Source organism: Pseudophryne corroboree, chromosome 7 (assembly GCF_028390025.1).
Source record: "Pseudophryne corroboree isolate aPseCor3 chromosome 7, aPseCor3.hap2, whole genome shotgun sequence".
In the NCBI taxonomy this organism is placed as follows: domain Eukaryota; kingdom Metazoa; phylum Chordata; class Amphibia; order Anura; family Myobatrachidae; genus Pseudophryne; species Pseudophryne corroboree.
In genome coordinates this window covers 88482116-88498819 of record NC_086450.1, presented here as the reverse complement: position 1 = coordinate 88498819, position 16704 = coordinate 88482116, and the positions used below count along the sequence as shown (strand labels likewise).

The 16704-nt window shown below is 39.9% G+C and overlaps 1 protein-coding gene across 1 annotated transcript; it reads left to right on the top strand.

Moving 5' to 3' along the window:
* Nucleotides 1–240: 240 nt before the first annotated feature.
* Nucleotides 241–7960, top strand: HOXD3 (homeobox D3). Its single transcript, XM_063932279.1, has 3 exons — nucleotides 241–321; nucleotides 3226–3743; nucleotides 5444–7960. Exons 2-3 carry the CDS (start codon nucleotides 3260–3262, stop codon nucleotides 6190–6192), a joined length of 1233 nt encoding a protein of 410 aa, XP_063788349.1. The 5' UTR covers nucleotides 241–321; nucleotides 3226–3259; the 3' UTR covers nucleotides 6193–7960.
* The last annotated feature ends 8744 nt before the right edge of the window (nucleotides 7961–16704 follow it).

Genomic DNA, 16704 nt, shown 5'->3' with positions numbered 1-16704 from the left:
CTTGACTATAGATATTGTATATCGTCCAGATAGTACCGCAGAATACATACGGCTTGTACAAATATGATTTCAACATTATATACACGAGGTGCTTTTATTTGTTATAGTGTTCATTTGCATATGCTACATTTATGTATATGTACATACATATATATATATATATATATATATATATATATATATATATATATATGAACTGATGAAAGTGAAATCACTAATTCACACTCATTTTAATTGCAGCTCGTGTGCGATTGGGAGGATTAGGGGAGGGCGTTACCTGAAGAAGATCAGATTCAAAACGTGAGCACAACGGACCCTACGGTAAGACCTTTTCTAAACACGTACATTTTGCACCACAATTGGGGCCAGGTCACCCTCCTCAGCATACTCTAGAATGGGTAGACCAAGAGTGGACATACTGTTTCCACTGACACCACCCAATAACACATCCAGACAAACTAACATTTAGCAAACAACATTCTTTTAACCCAAATACAGTACCATTATAAATAGACAATAGGAATAAAACCAGGTTACAAGGGTTATTCTGCAGCAAAATCCCCTTACCCCGCTATGACCTCATTTTTAATGTGCGCAAAGAGCAATTAATATCTATATACATATGTTGTACACATGAACTCAGATTATTCACTTTTGTAGCACGTTTCTGAAAATAAAAACTCCAAGGAAGATCCAAAATAATCTGCGGTGGAAATTAGTAATATCTTCCACTATAGATGGAGTATCCTAAAATTGTAAACATTCCAATTTACTTTGTTCCAAGAGGCTGAAGATAATTACTGCTTCCTTCATGCCATAATTATAATCCGTGTTTCTCCATACTTGTATCCGTTTGTATTTATTATTGTCAAATCCAAAGGAGGTTGCAGAAGTTTCTCCGTGTCCTGCTAGGGGATGAAAGTCCTAGGAACACACTACTCAGGCCACCTTTTATAATTCTGCTCAACAGGCATTGAAAAGGGAAAAATGTGCGGAGTAGGGGATTCTATTCTGCTCTTCCTCCTACGCTTGGCCTGTTTTACATTTTTGAAACTTCTCGGGATGTTTTTTTTTTCTCCCCCCCTTAGTGAAGCGTTTACTGCTGTAGCACTAGCAGTCATAAATTTCTCTCTAAAACCACAATGACAGGTACATTGATATGCTCTGTGTGGACTCAGCCTGTTTAATAATCAAAACCCTGTGCTTCTATTTCTGTATTTAACATGTTAGGTATTGATCTGAAACTGAAATCTTAAAACGCTCCTTCGGTCTGTAGAAAGCTGAATTGAATTACCAATGTAACTTGCAAACGGTGGACTGCATGACAAAGGGGGGACGAAGCGGGGACCTCTTTGAATATGGAATAAATAAAAAGGGAGTATTTTATATTCTCCACCTAGAGTGCTTCGAGGCACTGTGGCTAATTTAACAGGAGCGAGAGATGCCCTACGTCTGAATGAGCCTTCTGTGTGAAATTGGCATTTTGCATTTAACCAGTATTTTGATGTAGGTTGACCAAATGATTCAGCAGATTACACTGATATGGTGATGTTTTGGTAACATATATATTATAATCAGACTGTTGTTTTAAAATGAATTTTGCAGTAGTGCAAAAGAAGAAGCACAATTACCCTTTCCCATTGTCCCAGTGATTTATTACGCGTTGCTCCTTATTTATAGGTTCAAGCAGAGTTCAGTATGAGTTGGATCGTTGTGAAATAGAATAGGCTTTTGCCGGTCTGTTACCAAGCATGGTACTATGTAGAATCCATGGTATGATCCATACCTTGTTTGCAGAGTATGGCGCTGAACACAATGCAGCGGAAAGCTGTGTTTATCTGATAGTGTGTTCAAGCACTATTTCTAATACAATCCATTTATACCATTCAGTAATGAAGATCAGTTTCATTTATCTCATAATATCTCACCGCAGTGGATGGATAGATGATGGAGTTTACAATGAATGGTGGATTCATATTATCTCCCTATATTGCAATACATGTCAAACCTTAATGTTTACATTGACTCATTATTGTAAACAGGCTTTACCCATGGAACATAACCAGAATATTACAAATATTGTGTGTTGTCCAATATATAGTAGATCAGATGCGATATTAAATAAAATAGCGAATAGAGAATACATTGTGTTCTGATGTCAACAAGGAACAGAAAAAAACAAGTCCCACGTGCAAAATTTGGCTTAGTGTATTTAAACAGACACTAAATAAAAGCGCAGCTACTCTTCATCTCATCTAGATGCCACATACTAATAATGTAAAGTGTAACTAGCATTATATTTTACAGCTTGATTTGATTAAACTATACTGTTTGTATAATTGCTTTCCATTTTTCTTCAATCGTTATGCTAATACGGACAAGATAATAAATCTTCTGCGTATTGGCAATGGTGCTACTATTTAAACAATTAATGTCACAAAATGCACGCTATACCTTGCAGTGAAAATGCACAACACATGCAGTTTGGCTGAAATCTCTTATAAAAGGCATCATATAATTACATTTCACAAAAGCTGACATAGCGTTTTCCCACCAAACAGATCAAAAAGAAAAATGTTGAATAGAAGTAGTTATATTTTAACTGGGGGGTGTTACAAGGCCCATCTTACAATGGACATAGACCTTTTTCTCTGCAACTGTTTTCCAAGATCTGAATGTAGTTCAATCCATCAAGTCATACATAGCTCGCACAGTCCGGAGGGTGGAGGGGCAAGTTAATCTTTATCCAAATTTCATGGCATGTCAAGTCTGGGTGCTTACAAATATTACAGAACAAATATCTGACTGGGGGATGAGCACACTTGGGAGAGGGGATTTAACTGATGCTGAAAGATAGAGAAACGCCACTCTCCATCCTAAGCGAAGCCATTTGAGCCAGTGTAATGGGCACATATTTAACAATTCCAGGTTTGCCTTCCAGACTCCAGCCACAAATAAAACGGTTCATGGAGGGTGGGTATCAAACTACAGAGTGATAAGAAGCTGAATGGTACAATAAGGCCCGTACAATAAGACTAACATAATGATGGCATCTCTGGTTACACCATTATTCCTCTCTGGAGGGTGTAGTAGGCAAACTGAAGACCACCCCTCTCCGGGCTATAGATCTAAATCAATTGCTATGAATACATTTTATCTGTGGCAAGGTATTGTGATATATACTGTAATTCCTAGTGCTATTATTCATTTGTTTTCCATCCATAGGGGTTGGATTAAGAAGATTTGTCAGAAGAGGTCAATGCTCATTGATAAGGGTACAAAGTCCCTATCACTGAGAGAAAGCAACATGCAGAAAACAGCTTACTATGAAAACTCTGGACTTTTTGGTGGTTACACCTATACCAAGCCTGAATCCTACAGTTATAACTCCAGTCATCAGCCTTACCCCCAATCTACTCTAGAGAATGAATATCCAAGCTCTGCCTGTTCTATCCAACCATCTGCCATCAGACCCCCAAACCATAAGACCAGTGACATTAGTGGCAGCTGCATGAGGACATCTAATCAGAATGCCAGCCAGACTGCCAATATGAATGACCAGCCTCACCAGGCGCCATCTCTACCCCCTTCCTCGCCCAGCCATGGAAATACCTCAACACAGAAAAAGAGCAAATCCTCCAATTCATCTAATTCCTCCCAACCTACAATGAGTAAGCAGATATTTCCTTGGATGAAGGAATCAAGGCAAAATGCAAAGCAAAAAAATGGCAGTACCCCTCCAGGTATATACCTTTGTAGATTCATGTAGACTGCCTTGGTTTCTGCTCCACACGTTCACCATAGCGTCATGAAAGCGTCCCCACCAGTGCAGAAACTAAAAATATATTTGTTTTGCCTAGAACAAAGTTCTAACATTGGAATTGTCCATTTGACATTATGACAGTGCTTTAATTTATTGCAATGGACATGGAGTCAATATGGAGTCTTTGAACGTTGTACTTTTATTTGAACCACCTGAACAGAAAAAAAAATCACTGGGGAAATGTACTAAGCCTCTGAGAAAAAGAAAGTGGAGAGAGATAAAGGGAGATGTACTACATAGTGAAAAGAGTGGAGTAGTGAGCCAGTGGGGAAGTTGTCCATGGCAACCAATCAGCTGCTCTGTATAATTTTATAGTATGCAAGTGGTTACTTCAATGCTGATTGGTTGCCATGGGCAACTTTTTCACTGGCTCACTTCTACACTCTTTTCATTGCTTAGTACATCTTCCCCAAAGTACCAGGCAATCAGCTCCTAACTGCCATGTTACTGTCTATGTTTGAAAATTGACAGGTAGGAGCTGATTGCGTGGTACTTTAACTCTCTCCACTTTATCTCTCTCCAAGGCTTACTATATAGACCCCTGTGTTTGGGTGTATCGTAATGATTTCCACTTGAAGAACGTAATGCATAGGCCACATATATAGTAGTATACTGTGCAATCCTAAATAACCTATAATGGGATTAGACACCTCGAAGATTCAATAGAGGGGTAAGGGAACCTACTAATGAAAAGGCCAATGACTCTCCACACAACTACAAGCTTCATTTCATTTAGGACTGGAGTAAGTCCACCAGTAATATCAGGAATAGGCAGGGCCTGTGCGATGGTGTCAGTGTGGTTGGTGGTGGAGGGATATAAAGGCATTGTCACAGGATAGGGTTGAATATTTGCGGAAAATGGACAGTGAGGGCACAGGGGGAGAGTGTAAGGGGCGGTGAAGAAGACGCATAACATTAAATAAGAATTCAAACAGCTTTTATAATTGTGCCCTCAGCTGGCACATTCTAGAATTAATTCAGCACAATTTGTGTTCAGATTTCCAGGGTCCTATCTCATTTGCCGCATTCCAATCTGAATATAAGTTTGCTTTTCGAAAAATGTATAACCCAAGTACTCCCAATCATAATGGCTCCTAGAACATCACCCCTTGTGAAACCATATGGTCTGCATATGGAGAATATTTTTTTTATATAAAACAAACAAACAAACAAACAAACAAACAAACAAACAAACATCCCTGGTCAGTTTGTCAATAAAATCAATTGAGAAGCTTCATATATACACGTTTATTAGGCATGAATATGCAGACACATTGTACTGGGAATAAAATAAAGTAAGTGTGTGTGTGTGTGTGTGTGTGTGTGTGTGTGTGTGTGTCTGTCTGTGTGTGTGTGTGTGTGTGTGTGTGTGTGTGTGTGTGTGTGTGTGTGTGTGAGAGAGAGAGGGAGAGAGAGAGGTACCTACACACATTTTATCATTACACTATTATTTACAGATAATGGTCTACAAAACACAGAAACACCAATATTGCATTACTGTAGTACAAACAAAAGAAAGTTTTGTGTATTTATTTATTGAAACTCAGTGGTCCTGTTGCTCTGTGTTGGCTGCCCTATCCTTCAGGGATTAATGTGTGTGTGTTCTGATTCCTAACCCAGGAGAGAACTGCGAGGAGAAGAGCCCGACCGGCCCCGCGTCCAAGAGGGTGCGCACCGCGTACACCAGCGCGCAACTGGTGGAACTGGAGAAGGAGTTCCACTTCAACCGCTATCTCTGCCGTCCACGCAGAGTGGAAATGGCCAACCTGCTGAACCTCACCGAGCGCCAGATCAAGATCTGGTTCCAGAACCGCAGAATGAAGTACAAGAAGGACCAGAAAGCTAAAGGGATCATGCACTCCCCAGCAGGCCAGTCCCCAGATCGCAGCCCCCCACTGACTGGCTCCAACCACGTAGGATATTCAAGTCAACTACCGACTGTTAATAGTCTTAGCTATGATGCTCCGTCGCCAACATCATTTGCCAAATCGCAGCAAAACATGTACGGCCTGGCTGCTTACACAGCCCCTCTCAGCAGCTGCCTACCCCAGCAGAAAAGGTACCCTGGTGCTGAGTATGACCATCACACCATGCAGAGCAACAGCGGCTTTGCCAATCCCAATTTGCAGGGCAGCCCTGTTTATGTTGGAGGGAACTTCGTTGATTCCATGCCAGCCTCTGGTCCTATGTTTAATGTCGGTCATCTCTCTCACCCGTCATCTGCCAGTGTGGACTACAGCTGCGCGGCACAGATTCCAGGCAACCATCACCATGGACCTTGTGACCCACATCCCACATACACAGACCTGACTTCTCATCACACGACTCAGGGAAGGATGCAAGAAGCTCCCAAACTAACACATTTGTAACTACACGTGGGATGATGAAGAGAGAGAAAGAGAGAGAGAGAGAGAGAGAGAGAGAGAGAGAGAGAGAGAGAGAGATGAGTCTAACATGTCCTTTTAATTACCTCACTTTTTTCTGAAAGAGATTGTTAATTCTGAGTGCCAACAGTTTAAAGGAATGTTTCACCATTAGGAATTCCTGTTTCTTTCTGCAACTCGTAAAAGTCAATGAAAAGAAGTTCTAGAAGTATTTAAAGCATGACAGTGCAATAAACTGCGAAGCAAGGCACAAAAAAAATACTATAAATGATGTACTTGAAGGTAAGTCTACTAGAATTTAGCATTAGAGAATGTCATGCCAGAGGTTTTTTTTTTTTATTATTTTTATTTTATTTGGTTGTTATTGTTAACCAAATGGCTATGAAGGGGGAAGTGACTTGCATAGAAAATTATTCCAGAAATGTTTATTTATGAACTATTTAGTGATGTTGGAATTACATTCAACAAAGTAACATGTATTTATTATTTCAAGCGCAACATAACTTTTTTTTTGTACCATTAATTATTTATCCTCGTCTTAATGTATTTATGTGAATATGTGAATTTTACCTAAACTTGGAAGAATGATTTAGGTCCATTGTGGCTACATTTCCACCCTTGTATATTATGGTCTGAAATAGATGAGAGATTAGTCCTCAGCAGTAGTGACTGTGGCTGGTATTTGTAGTTCATGTAAGGGTAAAACAAGACAGCAACTTGTAAATCAATGAATTATAAAATGTAGTATATCACAATGGGCATTTGACATTTCGAAAAGTTATTATTTTTTAATTGTCCAGTACCATTCCAGCAGTATTTAGAATAAAATATATCTGAATTGTAGTGTATTTGTTTCAGTAGTCCCATTAACTAGGAGGTGACTGCATTATGTTTCAGATTGCCCAACACAAGCTGCATAATATGAACTTTTTTTTTTTATTACGATGCACATTGAGATACCATGCTAGTTATCTAGCGCACAATAGATCATTCCGAATATTTTTTTAAAACTGTGAGGAGTCTTTTTACATTTTTACGTGTTGGCAATAACACCTCTTCACGATTTCTGCTTGGTTCATAGTTTGTGTGGCTATCATTGTAATTCTTTAATGACAATTTGTATATTAGATGTACATTTGGAATTCAAAATGTAACAATTTTAGAATAAAAAAAACAAATGAAAAAAAAACAAGAAAAAAATGACAATCACGATGTAAAAAAATAAATAAAAAAATAGCCCTACGTTTTCGGACTTAACATAAAAAAATATATTATTTGAAAGGGCTTTTTCAAACAATGAAATTTCGTTTACAGGGTATGGCTCACAGTATTATGTAGGGCTGATAAAAACTAATAATAATGATAATAATATTGAAATGATTTATTTTATTTATGGACTTTGGCATATCTGTGGGGACAATTACTTACAATGTGTTGCAAATATTGGAGATTGAGATAAATGAGCGTCCCACAGTTAAGATTCATTATTTTGTACTCAAAGCAATCCCCGTCCTACGCATTCCTGTTTGTTTGGAAAACTAACATAACTCCTACTCCTAGCCGTGAAAAGAGATCAAATTCCCGTCGAGTGGATATTTGACCCCTAATGTTCTAGAAGGAAGAGAACACAGACCGCGGCCACTCGAAAATCAACGTAAAAATGAACCCACCAAACGAGCTGTTTATTGTTTTATGAAGTCCAGGCTGCAGGGAGAGCAGAGATTATACACTGTACATTTGCAAAGAATTAAATTGTCCCAATAAAATGAATTTACAACTCTGACTTGTGAATTATGTTTTATTATTATATGTATTGCATACGAGGAAATTGTTCAGTGGTGACGGGGACATAATGGTAACATGACTATAGATAGATAGATAGATAGATAGATAGATAGATAGATAGATAGATAGACAGACAGACAGACAGACAGACAGACAGACAGACACACACACACACACACACACACACACACACACACACACACACACACACGATAGATAGATAGATAGATAGATAGATAGATAGATAGATAGATAGATAGATAGATAGATAGTCCATGGGCCCTCCAGGTTTTTATGTAGACTGTTAGAGGCGAACCTTTATGTTATATGGACAAATAAATGACCCGGTATATTCATGATAATGGTTGATGCTATAATTAGAGGTATGAGGCATCTCATTTCTGGTCGCCTTTTGCTTTAAAGTGAAACAGATATTACACACACAAGTAATTTGAGGTAATGTGTTACACTAAGAAGGATTGCAGGAGTCTGGTAATGCTAAAGTCACAATAAATAAAATACTGTCGCTGTTCCCTATCCATCTAATTCGTGCATCTCTCACACATAGATAAAGGCCGATGGAGGACACATGTATTATATTTGTCCCAGCCGTGTGCCTATATTTTATATTACGATTACGCCATTATACTCCGAAGGGCAGTCTAGTCTCAACTACAGCATAAGCTATTTGAATTGTATTACAGATGTCATTTATCCAATATAGCACAACTGTATCTCAGTGGGAACTATAGCATCAGCAACACACACCATTAGACGGCTAGAAATAGCGGGGTCACTCAAATGGATGCTTCCTGTGTGGATCTGCAAGAAAAGATACATTAAAAACCTAGAAATTTAAATTCGACGAGATAAAATAGGTTAAGCGTATGCGGGCAACACATGTGCCACAGAGAATGCAGCATTGTGTCCTGATTTTTGCAGTTAATTAAACCTCCTTTCCCTGCCGGAGGGGCCAGCTTCCTATCCCTTGCCCTTGCAGCAGCGAAATGGTTACACAAGTGGGGGCCTGCTGCTGATTACAGCTACAGTATGTGAAAACCTCTGTTCTTACTCCCTTACCTCATCACAGCATCTCTCCATGTACTGTACAACAGCATCCTACACACTACAAGGGCAGACAATGCAGTGTGTGGGGTGCTAGCCCTCCCTCCCTCCCAGCCAACTGATTAACCATACTATCCCGACCACAAATGTGCCCCCTAATCCATACATACAGATTAGGGCAGTAAACAAAACATTTTTAAAGACCCACTTTGTCGCAAAACCAATTAATCACCCATTATAGGCATACATAAGATGTGACCAACGTTTGTTCTGATTACATCCTACTACTAAAGGTAACCTTTTTTTGAGGCTTCCACCGATTACAGGGCCCGGCTACAGCTCACAGCTGGCCAGTATTTTAGTAGTAAGAGTTTACTAAAGATATACATCTAAACCTATTGCACTAGTATTTAATGTCCAAACACCATCCTGCGCTTTGGATGCTTAGGCCTTTAAGTGCCTTTCAACGAGAATCACATCAATGCAAACTGGGTTAGGAAAAGAGAAAGAAAACATTGATTTATTTTACTAAATCGCTCGGCAAAAACCTTGGGATTATCATTCACGATTGTTGGATTAACCCTTACTTACTAAACAGTGATAAATGGATACACAGAAGCCATGCTTGCATCTTCCCTCAGAGGCTTTGTGGAGCAAAGGAGAGGCTGCAGGTTTTTATATCCTAGAATCATTGGGCAGAAAGTCAGAAATATGGTAGAATTAGAAATTAAAAAACAACAACAATTAGAGTATTTTAAGCAATTGCCCCGTGATTTGCGTGCTTGTTCCATAACGTGGCACAGATGGCTGTAACAATCCGGATTCAATAGAGAAAGCTCAGCCCTGGCCGGTATTTTATGAAATGCTTGTGTAAGGGATTCTTTTATGTTCCTGCTAGCAGAGGCCCTGTTGGAATCCATAGTTACACTATTTGATCAGATGGGTATTTCATGGCAGAGAATAAGAAGTAGAAGCCTATCCCTTCCCAAATCGCACTAAACTCTTCAACATTGCGCCAAGAGCATTCAGTTTCAGATTTGCCATTTCAGCAGCAATACACAGACTGTATTTACATTCACATACATATATATGTACTGCACATGATTCTGGTATTTACATCCTTTTTATAGATTCTGGTATTTTCATCCTCTTTATAATAAGTAAAGGGATGGGTGGAATATCTGGCTTTATAGCAACATATATCGCGATAAAGCCTAGGGACTGGAGAGTGGCAGAAGCGATTGTTCCAGGGTAGGATGTGAGCCTGTCCTTACCATTAGTCCTTGGAAGACCTTCCCTGTCCCGCTGCTGGCCAGTAACCCTCCTGCATCGCAACTGACATTGGAGACGATGCAAAATTTGATTTGAAATTTGCTGAATTTTGTAATAAACTTATACTATACTATACTATACTATACTATACTATACTATACTATACTATACTATATGAAGCTTATTGCTGAGATCCAGTCTATTTGAAATACAATTCTGTATTGTAGTTTGTCTTGAATATATTCAAGAATGAAAATGATGGGTTTTGGAGGAATTAAACGCAAGATAATGTACAGCAGATGAAAAAAATATTCGCAGACTTTATTTGCGTTAAAATATTTCATATTAGGTGATTTACAATGTTCTATAGACAAATTAACCCAAAGGAGAAGCAGGGCGATAGGAGATCAGCATTCAGAAAGCAGGGTGGGCTGCAATTAAAAAAAAAAAAATAATTAAAGAACAAACAATTGAGAGCATGGATGCAAGCTTGCAGGGGGGATAGGTGTAAATAATAACAGATAATTTGCACAGCAGTAGTTAGGCATTAGGGATGATTTAGCTAATCCAGCTCTGAACCTTTATGGTGAGGCATGGAATTGCTGCACTGCTCCAAGATAATCTGAGCTGATTTACTGCACAAGGCTGGGAAGCATTCTAGGGAATTATATACATGAGGTTGAAGAAATTTAGAGAATTCAAGTAGCTCTGCCGGTCTGTGGGATGAGGGGAATGAAATGTGAACAGCAAAAATGCTTTGTAGTCGGATCATAAATTAAAAAAACGTCGTAAATTTATTAGGGAGCCTCACCCAGGTAAGTAAAAGTGTTCCCAACAATTAAACTAATGGTTATATATTACACCTTAAATCATACATCAAGAAAAATATTGGAATCTTGATGAAGATCCACAGTTATTGTGGAAACGTGGTACATGAAATGTCTGATCGTCAAGTCCAAATGTATACTAGCCAGGTTGTGCTGCCTGGATATTTTTTTTATGTATTTTCTACTAAGGATATATTAATATTTATAAACCAGCATTGAGTGTCTGCTTACATGGCCAAGTAGCAAACAGGTAAGTTTCACTAAACCATAATATCTCCTCCAAATCATACAATATAATGATCACCATTGTGTCTGTCTGAAGTGCTATTATACAATCATGTTCTACTACTGCATCCTTGTAGTCTATTCACGCTACACCCGGTTAGGGAGAGAGTACTTATGTATAGATGGGTTTGGAAACAAAACCCTTATTATGATATAAATATTTGTGAATGTTTCTCTGTAAGAGAAATTTAGATTTTATACAAAAACAACATTTTACTTGAATTAAAATCTGTTATATTTTAGGACATGGGCCCTCATTCCGAGTTGTTCGCTCGTTCTTTTTCATCGCATCGCAGTGAAAATCCGCTTAGTACGCATGCGCAAAGTTCGCACTGCGACTGCGCCAAGTAACTTTACTATGAAGAAAGTATTTTTACTCACGGCTTTTTCTTCGCTCCGGCGATCGTAATGTGATTGACAGGAAATGGGTGTTACTGGGCGGAAACACGGCGTTTCAGGGGCGTGTGGCTGAAAACGCTACCGTTTCCGGAAAAAACGCAGGAGTGGCCGGAGAAACGGTGGGAGTGCCTGGGCGAACGCTGGGTGTGTTTGTGACGTCAACCAGGAACGACAAGCACTGAAATGATCGCACAGGCAGAGTAAGTCTGGAGCTACTCTGAAACTGCTAACTCGTTTGTAATCGCAATATTGCGCGTACGTCGGTCGCAATTTTAAGAAGCTAAGATTCACTCCCAGTAGGCGGCGGCTTAGCGTGTGTAACTCTGCTAAATTCGCCTTGCGACCGATCAACTCGGAATGAGGGCCATGGTCTCCTCATCTCTGGAAGGGCACACATTAGGTTGCACTCCCTATACAATTTTAGTTTAGGGACAAATACATAAAAAACAGAACAAGTGATACTATATTGAAATGTATCCCATATTACCTCATTTTTACCTAGTGTTTGGTGTCCAGGTGCAACATAATGTGACTTGTCATATCAGGTAAGTGGTCAGGTATACGACTTTCCTCAGAGACAGTAGTCAATAGGACAAGGGAGAAGCTGAAAATTATTACAAGGCCCTTTTTGGCCGGTACAGAGCATTAAAAAAATGGAACTGTAGTAGCCAAAAAAGGTACAGTTGGAGGGTATGTAAGTTTATACCTCAGTAAGATCACATTCTCTAGTATCATGGGTGTTCCGGTCCACTACATGGCTTATTTCATTGTCTGTATTGGACACGAGTTTCCTTTTGGAAAAATTAGCAAATCAATTTTGTAAATAGTTTGACAAATTCATGGGAATGGTGCCCATACACTTATGAGATAATCGGTGCTAACCTTCAATTTCGACCACATCTGTGAGAGAAATCGAAGGATTGTATGCACATTTTAGTACCTTGAGACGCGATGCGCGGGCACGCTGGTCGAATATCGCGTCTCAAGATATTATGTGCTGCACTTAATATTTGTAGCATCGCAGTGCGATCGCATGTGGTTTCAAACCCACATGAGATATATAGCACTGCGATCTGCAATGGGCACCCGCCGGGAGCGGCTGGAGGCCGCTCCCACTTGGCGGTGACGTGCCCATCACGTGATTACCATGTGATCTATCGCATGATCGCATGGTAATCACTTTGGCAGTTCAGGTGTGATTTCATCGCACCTGAACTGCTGGTGCGATGCCCCGCGATGTCGCGTCGCAGGGCATCGTACAAGTGTATGGCCAGCATTCCATGTATTTGGTTTTGAAGAGAACAATGGAATCAGATTTGTTGTAACACATTCGTAGTTGCTAACCAGTCATGATTGGAGACTCTAAGCTAGCCACACTGGCTACATCTGTGCTCATTTGGCCAAAGACATGGAAAGTGGAGGGCATTACTGACTCACAAGGGGTTTAGTATGACCTGTCCGCTAGTGACAGCACAGATGCTGATACAGTCACTGTCTAAACCAATGACAGCACAGATGCTGATACAGTCACTGTCTAAACCAATGACAGCACAGATGCTGATACAGTCACTGTCTAAACCAATGACAGCACAGATGCTGATACAGTCACTGTCTAAACCAATGACAGCACAGATGCTGATACAGTCACTGTCTAAACCAATGACAGCACAGATGCTGATACAGTCACTGTCTAAACCAATGACAGCACAGATGCTGATACAGTCACTGTCTAAACCAATGACAGCACAGATGCTGATACAGTCATTGTCTAAACCAATCATATTTGGATACTATTTTTACATTGTTTTTCATGAATATACATGGCAAATTTGGTAGAGTTTGGCTAAAAATAATTATTATGCTAAATTTCATCAACCAACCTAGTAAGGTGAAAAACTAGGTTGGTTGATGTACTTAGTTGCCATTAACATAAAGTTATTGGTAACATTGTTTATCATAATTGCTCAGCCAGTGTTCAGGCTGAAGAAATTGATTACATTGTGTGAGGCCAGCATTAAAGTTGAAGGGAAGTGTTGATTGTGAATCCCAAATGGATTAGTTTTCTCTACATTCTAAAAGTTGAAACAACATAGTAAAGCATAACGATGTATTTTTTTAATCTCTGTACATCCAAATGTATAGAAAAGAGAAAAAAAACATAAAAAGGTCTCAGTTCTTAATGTACAATAGATAACCAGCAAATGTTGATATTTTCAAGGAGGTTCTATTCCTCTCCCTGTATGGGTGGTGAACACTTCGTGAGGAACAATTCTATGGGTTCACCTTTGTGATAAATACTGAGTATATGAGTATATTACATGAAGGATGATGTTTGTATGCATACATGTGAGCATCCCTTGTGTATCATTTGATATTGGTGATGGAATGGAAAAAATAGTATAAAAAGAAACCTTGATGAGTATATCACTAATAAGCTTTATGTAAGAATATTGTAAGCATATACTCAGCATTTATCACGAAGGTGAACCCATAGAATTGTTCCTCACGAAGTGATCACCACCCATATGGGGAGAGGAATAGGACCTCCTTGAAATATCAACATTTACTGGTTATCTATTGTACATTAGGAACTGAGACCTTTTTCTGTTTTTTTCTCATTTCTATACATTTGGACGTACGGAGATTCAAAAAACACATCATCATCAGAAGATATAAGGATCACATTTCAGAGATTGTGTGAAGACTCTATTGGGTATAACAAACCCTATTGTATATGTAGAGCGCTACTGTAATTGTGAGCGATAACCTGTATGTGTTGTATTTTTGGATGTGATTGGTGACACATTCTTGCTCACATTTACTATAGCTGCTCTTAGGGCGCAGGGATTGTCTCTCATTTTGTTGTTTGTAACATACTAAAGCATATTTGCACTCACCAAGAAACATTTATACATCCAGAATATGCCCATAACTTACACTAGACACCGCAAAAACGCTAATTCAAGAACTCATCTCCTGCGTAGATCATTGTAATTCAAGCCATTTTAAGAGCAGTGGCAAGGCTGATCTTCCTCGCTAAGCATTAATCATCTGCTGCTTTGCTCTATCAGTCCCCCCACTGGTTACCTGTAGTCTACCAACTTCAATATAAAATACTTTTACAAACTACAACAACATACATCTCTTGACTAGTCACAAAATATCACCCAACTCAACCTCTTAAGGGGGGTACTCACGGGAGAGATGTGTGCTGAACGATCTTAACACAGACCGCTCAGCACACATCTCTCATCCCGCTCAGCACAGCGCGATGTGCTGAGCGAGGGGGAAAGCCGACGGGGGGCCGCTCACTTCACACAACGGTGAAGTGAGCGACCCGCTAGATTGAGCCTGCATGCAGCTCAATCTAGCATCGGCGATAGCGATGCGCGGGGCCGCGCATCGCTATCGCTGGAGGGCATACACACGGCAGATCCGTGCTTAAAATCTAAGCAATCTAGCAAGATTGCTTAGATTTTAAGCACGGATCTCTCCGTGTGTACCCCCCATTAGCTCTGCACACGATCTGCATCTCTCATGTACACGCATTTCATGGTGACTGGACTTTTTTTGGGCTGCACCCACTCTGTAGAATGCCCTCCCACACACAATAACACTCTCTTTTCAACAAACAGAAAAAAATAACTTGTGCCCCTGCTGCAGCTCGGTACCAACCCCCAAGAGCACTACTCCTCGAGACAATATACAACACAAGATGTGGGGTGGTTCACAAGCGCTGCAAATCACTGATCAATAAACATTAATTTATCCCAGTCATGGTGGTCATATTCAGACTTCTTGGGTCACGCAGGTTACCCGACTTCTCCCTCTGCACGGTTTTTCAAAGGTTCGCACCTTTTGACTAACCTCCTTAGGGCGGGATATGTACATCAAAAGGTTTCTTTAGATGTTCTCCTCGTACACACTCATTTCCCAGGATCGAGATTTATCACACCCCCGTCCCTCAAAAAGGGCACTCACCTTCCAACAATGCCCTATGTTCCTTGAAAGGTTTCTTTGCTGTTGGTGGAGCCACAGATTTCCACTGGTAGCCACCAGTATTAAGTAGATATGTGGATAAAAAGGCAGTGGATATCCAAAAAATACACAAATTTATTGTATCTTATAAAGATATATCCATACAGCGTTAAAAATGGGCAAAACACAAATAAAACATAAAAAATACTAAAAACAATAAATGGTTCCCTAGGTCAGTCGGGAATTACTTTCACCACCAAGTACCTCAAGGTACCAACCACTACAAATTTGTGCAAAAAAGCTTTTAGATAAAACCGAGTGTTGGTCCTCTTTGGCAATGAAAGGTAAATGGAGGAGCCCTTACGACCTGGGATACCCAGTTACCACACCGACGCATTTCGGATTCTAGATCCTTCCTCTAGTCTCCAAACTTTAAGCATTCTGTGAAAACTCACCTCTTCAGACAAGTTTATCAGATTCCAGAACCACACACGTAAACTCCATAAGCTATCCTATCCAAATAAATCCCCTCTATACAGTCCGCACATTACTTATTTTCCCTTGCTTCACTTTCACATCCTGCTGACCTCTTGCCAACATTCCCATGTGACTGGATCATACAGTCTACCAAGAACCTCTGCAACCTGGCTGGACCAATATGCAACATGTAGCACCTATCCTTGTGTATTAATTCCTATATCCCTACAGATTGTGATCAGGACCACTTTACCTCTTTGTCTGTCTTTTATTACCCCCCCCCCCCTTCCCCCCATTGTTGATTAATCTGCTACAAGCAGCTCAGGGGCACAGGGGTTAGCATTGCCGTCTCAACATTAGCTTAGCACACCCAGATGAAAAACAACAGCTTAAGGGGAGCATGAGCAAG

What these genes read in the sequence shown, in the direction of transcription:
- HOXD3 (XM_063932279.1), top strand. Translation starts at nt 3,260, where the DNA reads ATGCTCATTGATAAGGGTACAAAGTCCCTATCACTGAGAGAAAGCAAC. An exon ending in AAATGGCAGTACCCCTCCAG is followed by an intron (nt 3,744 to 5,443) that starts GTATATACCTTT and finishes TTCCTAACCCAG; the next exon opens with GAGAGAACTGCGAGGAGAAG.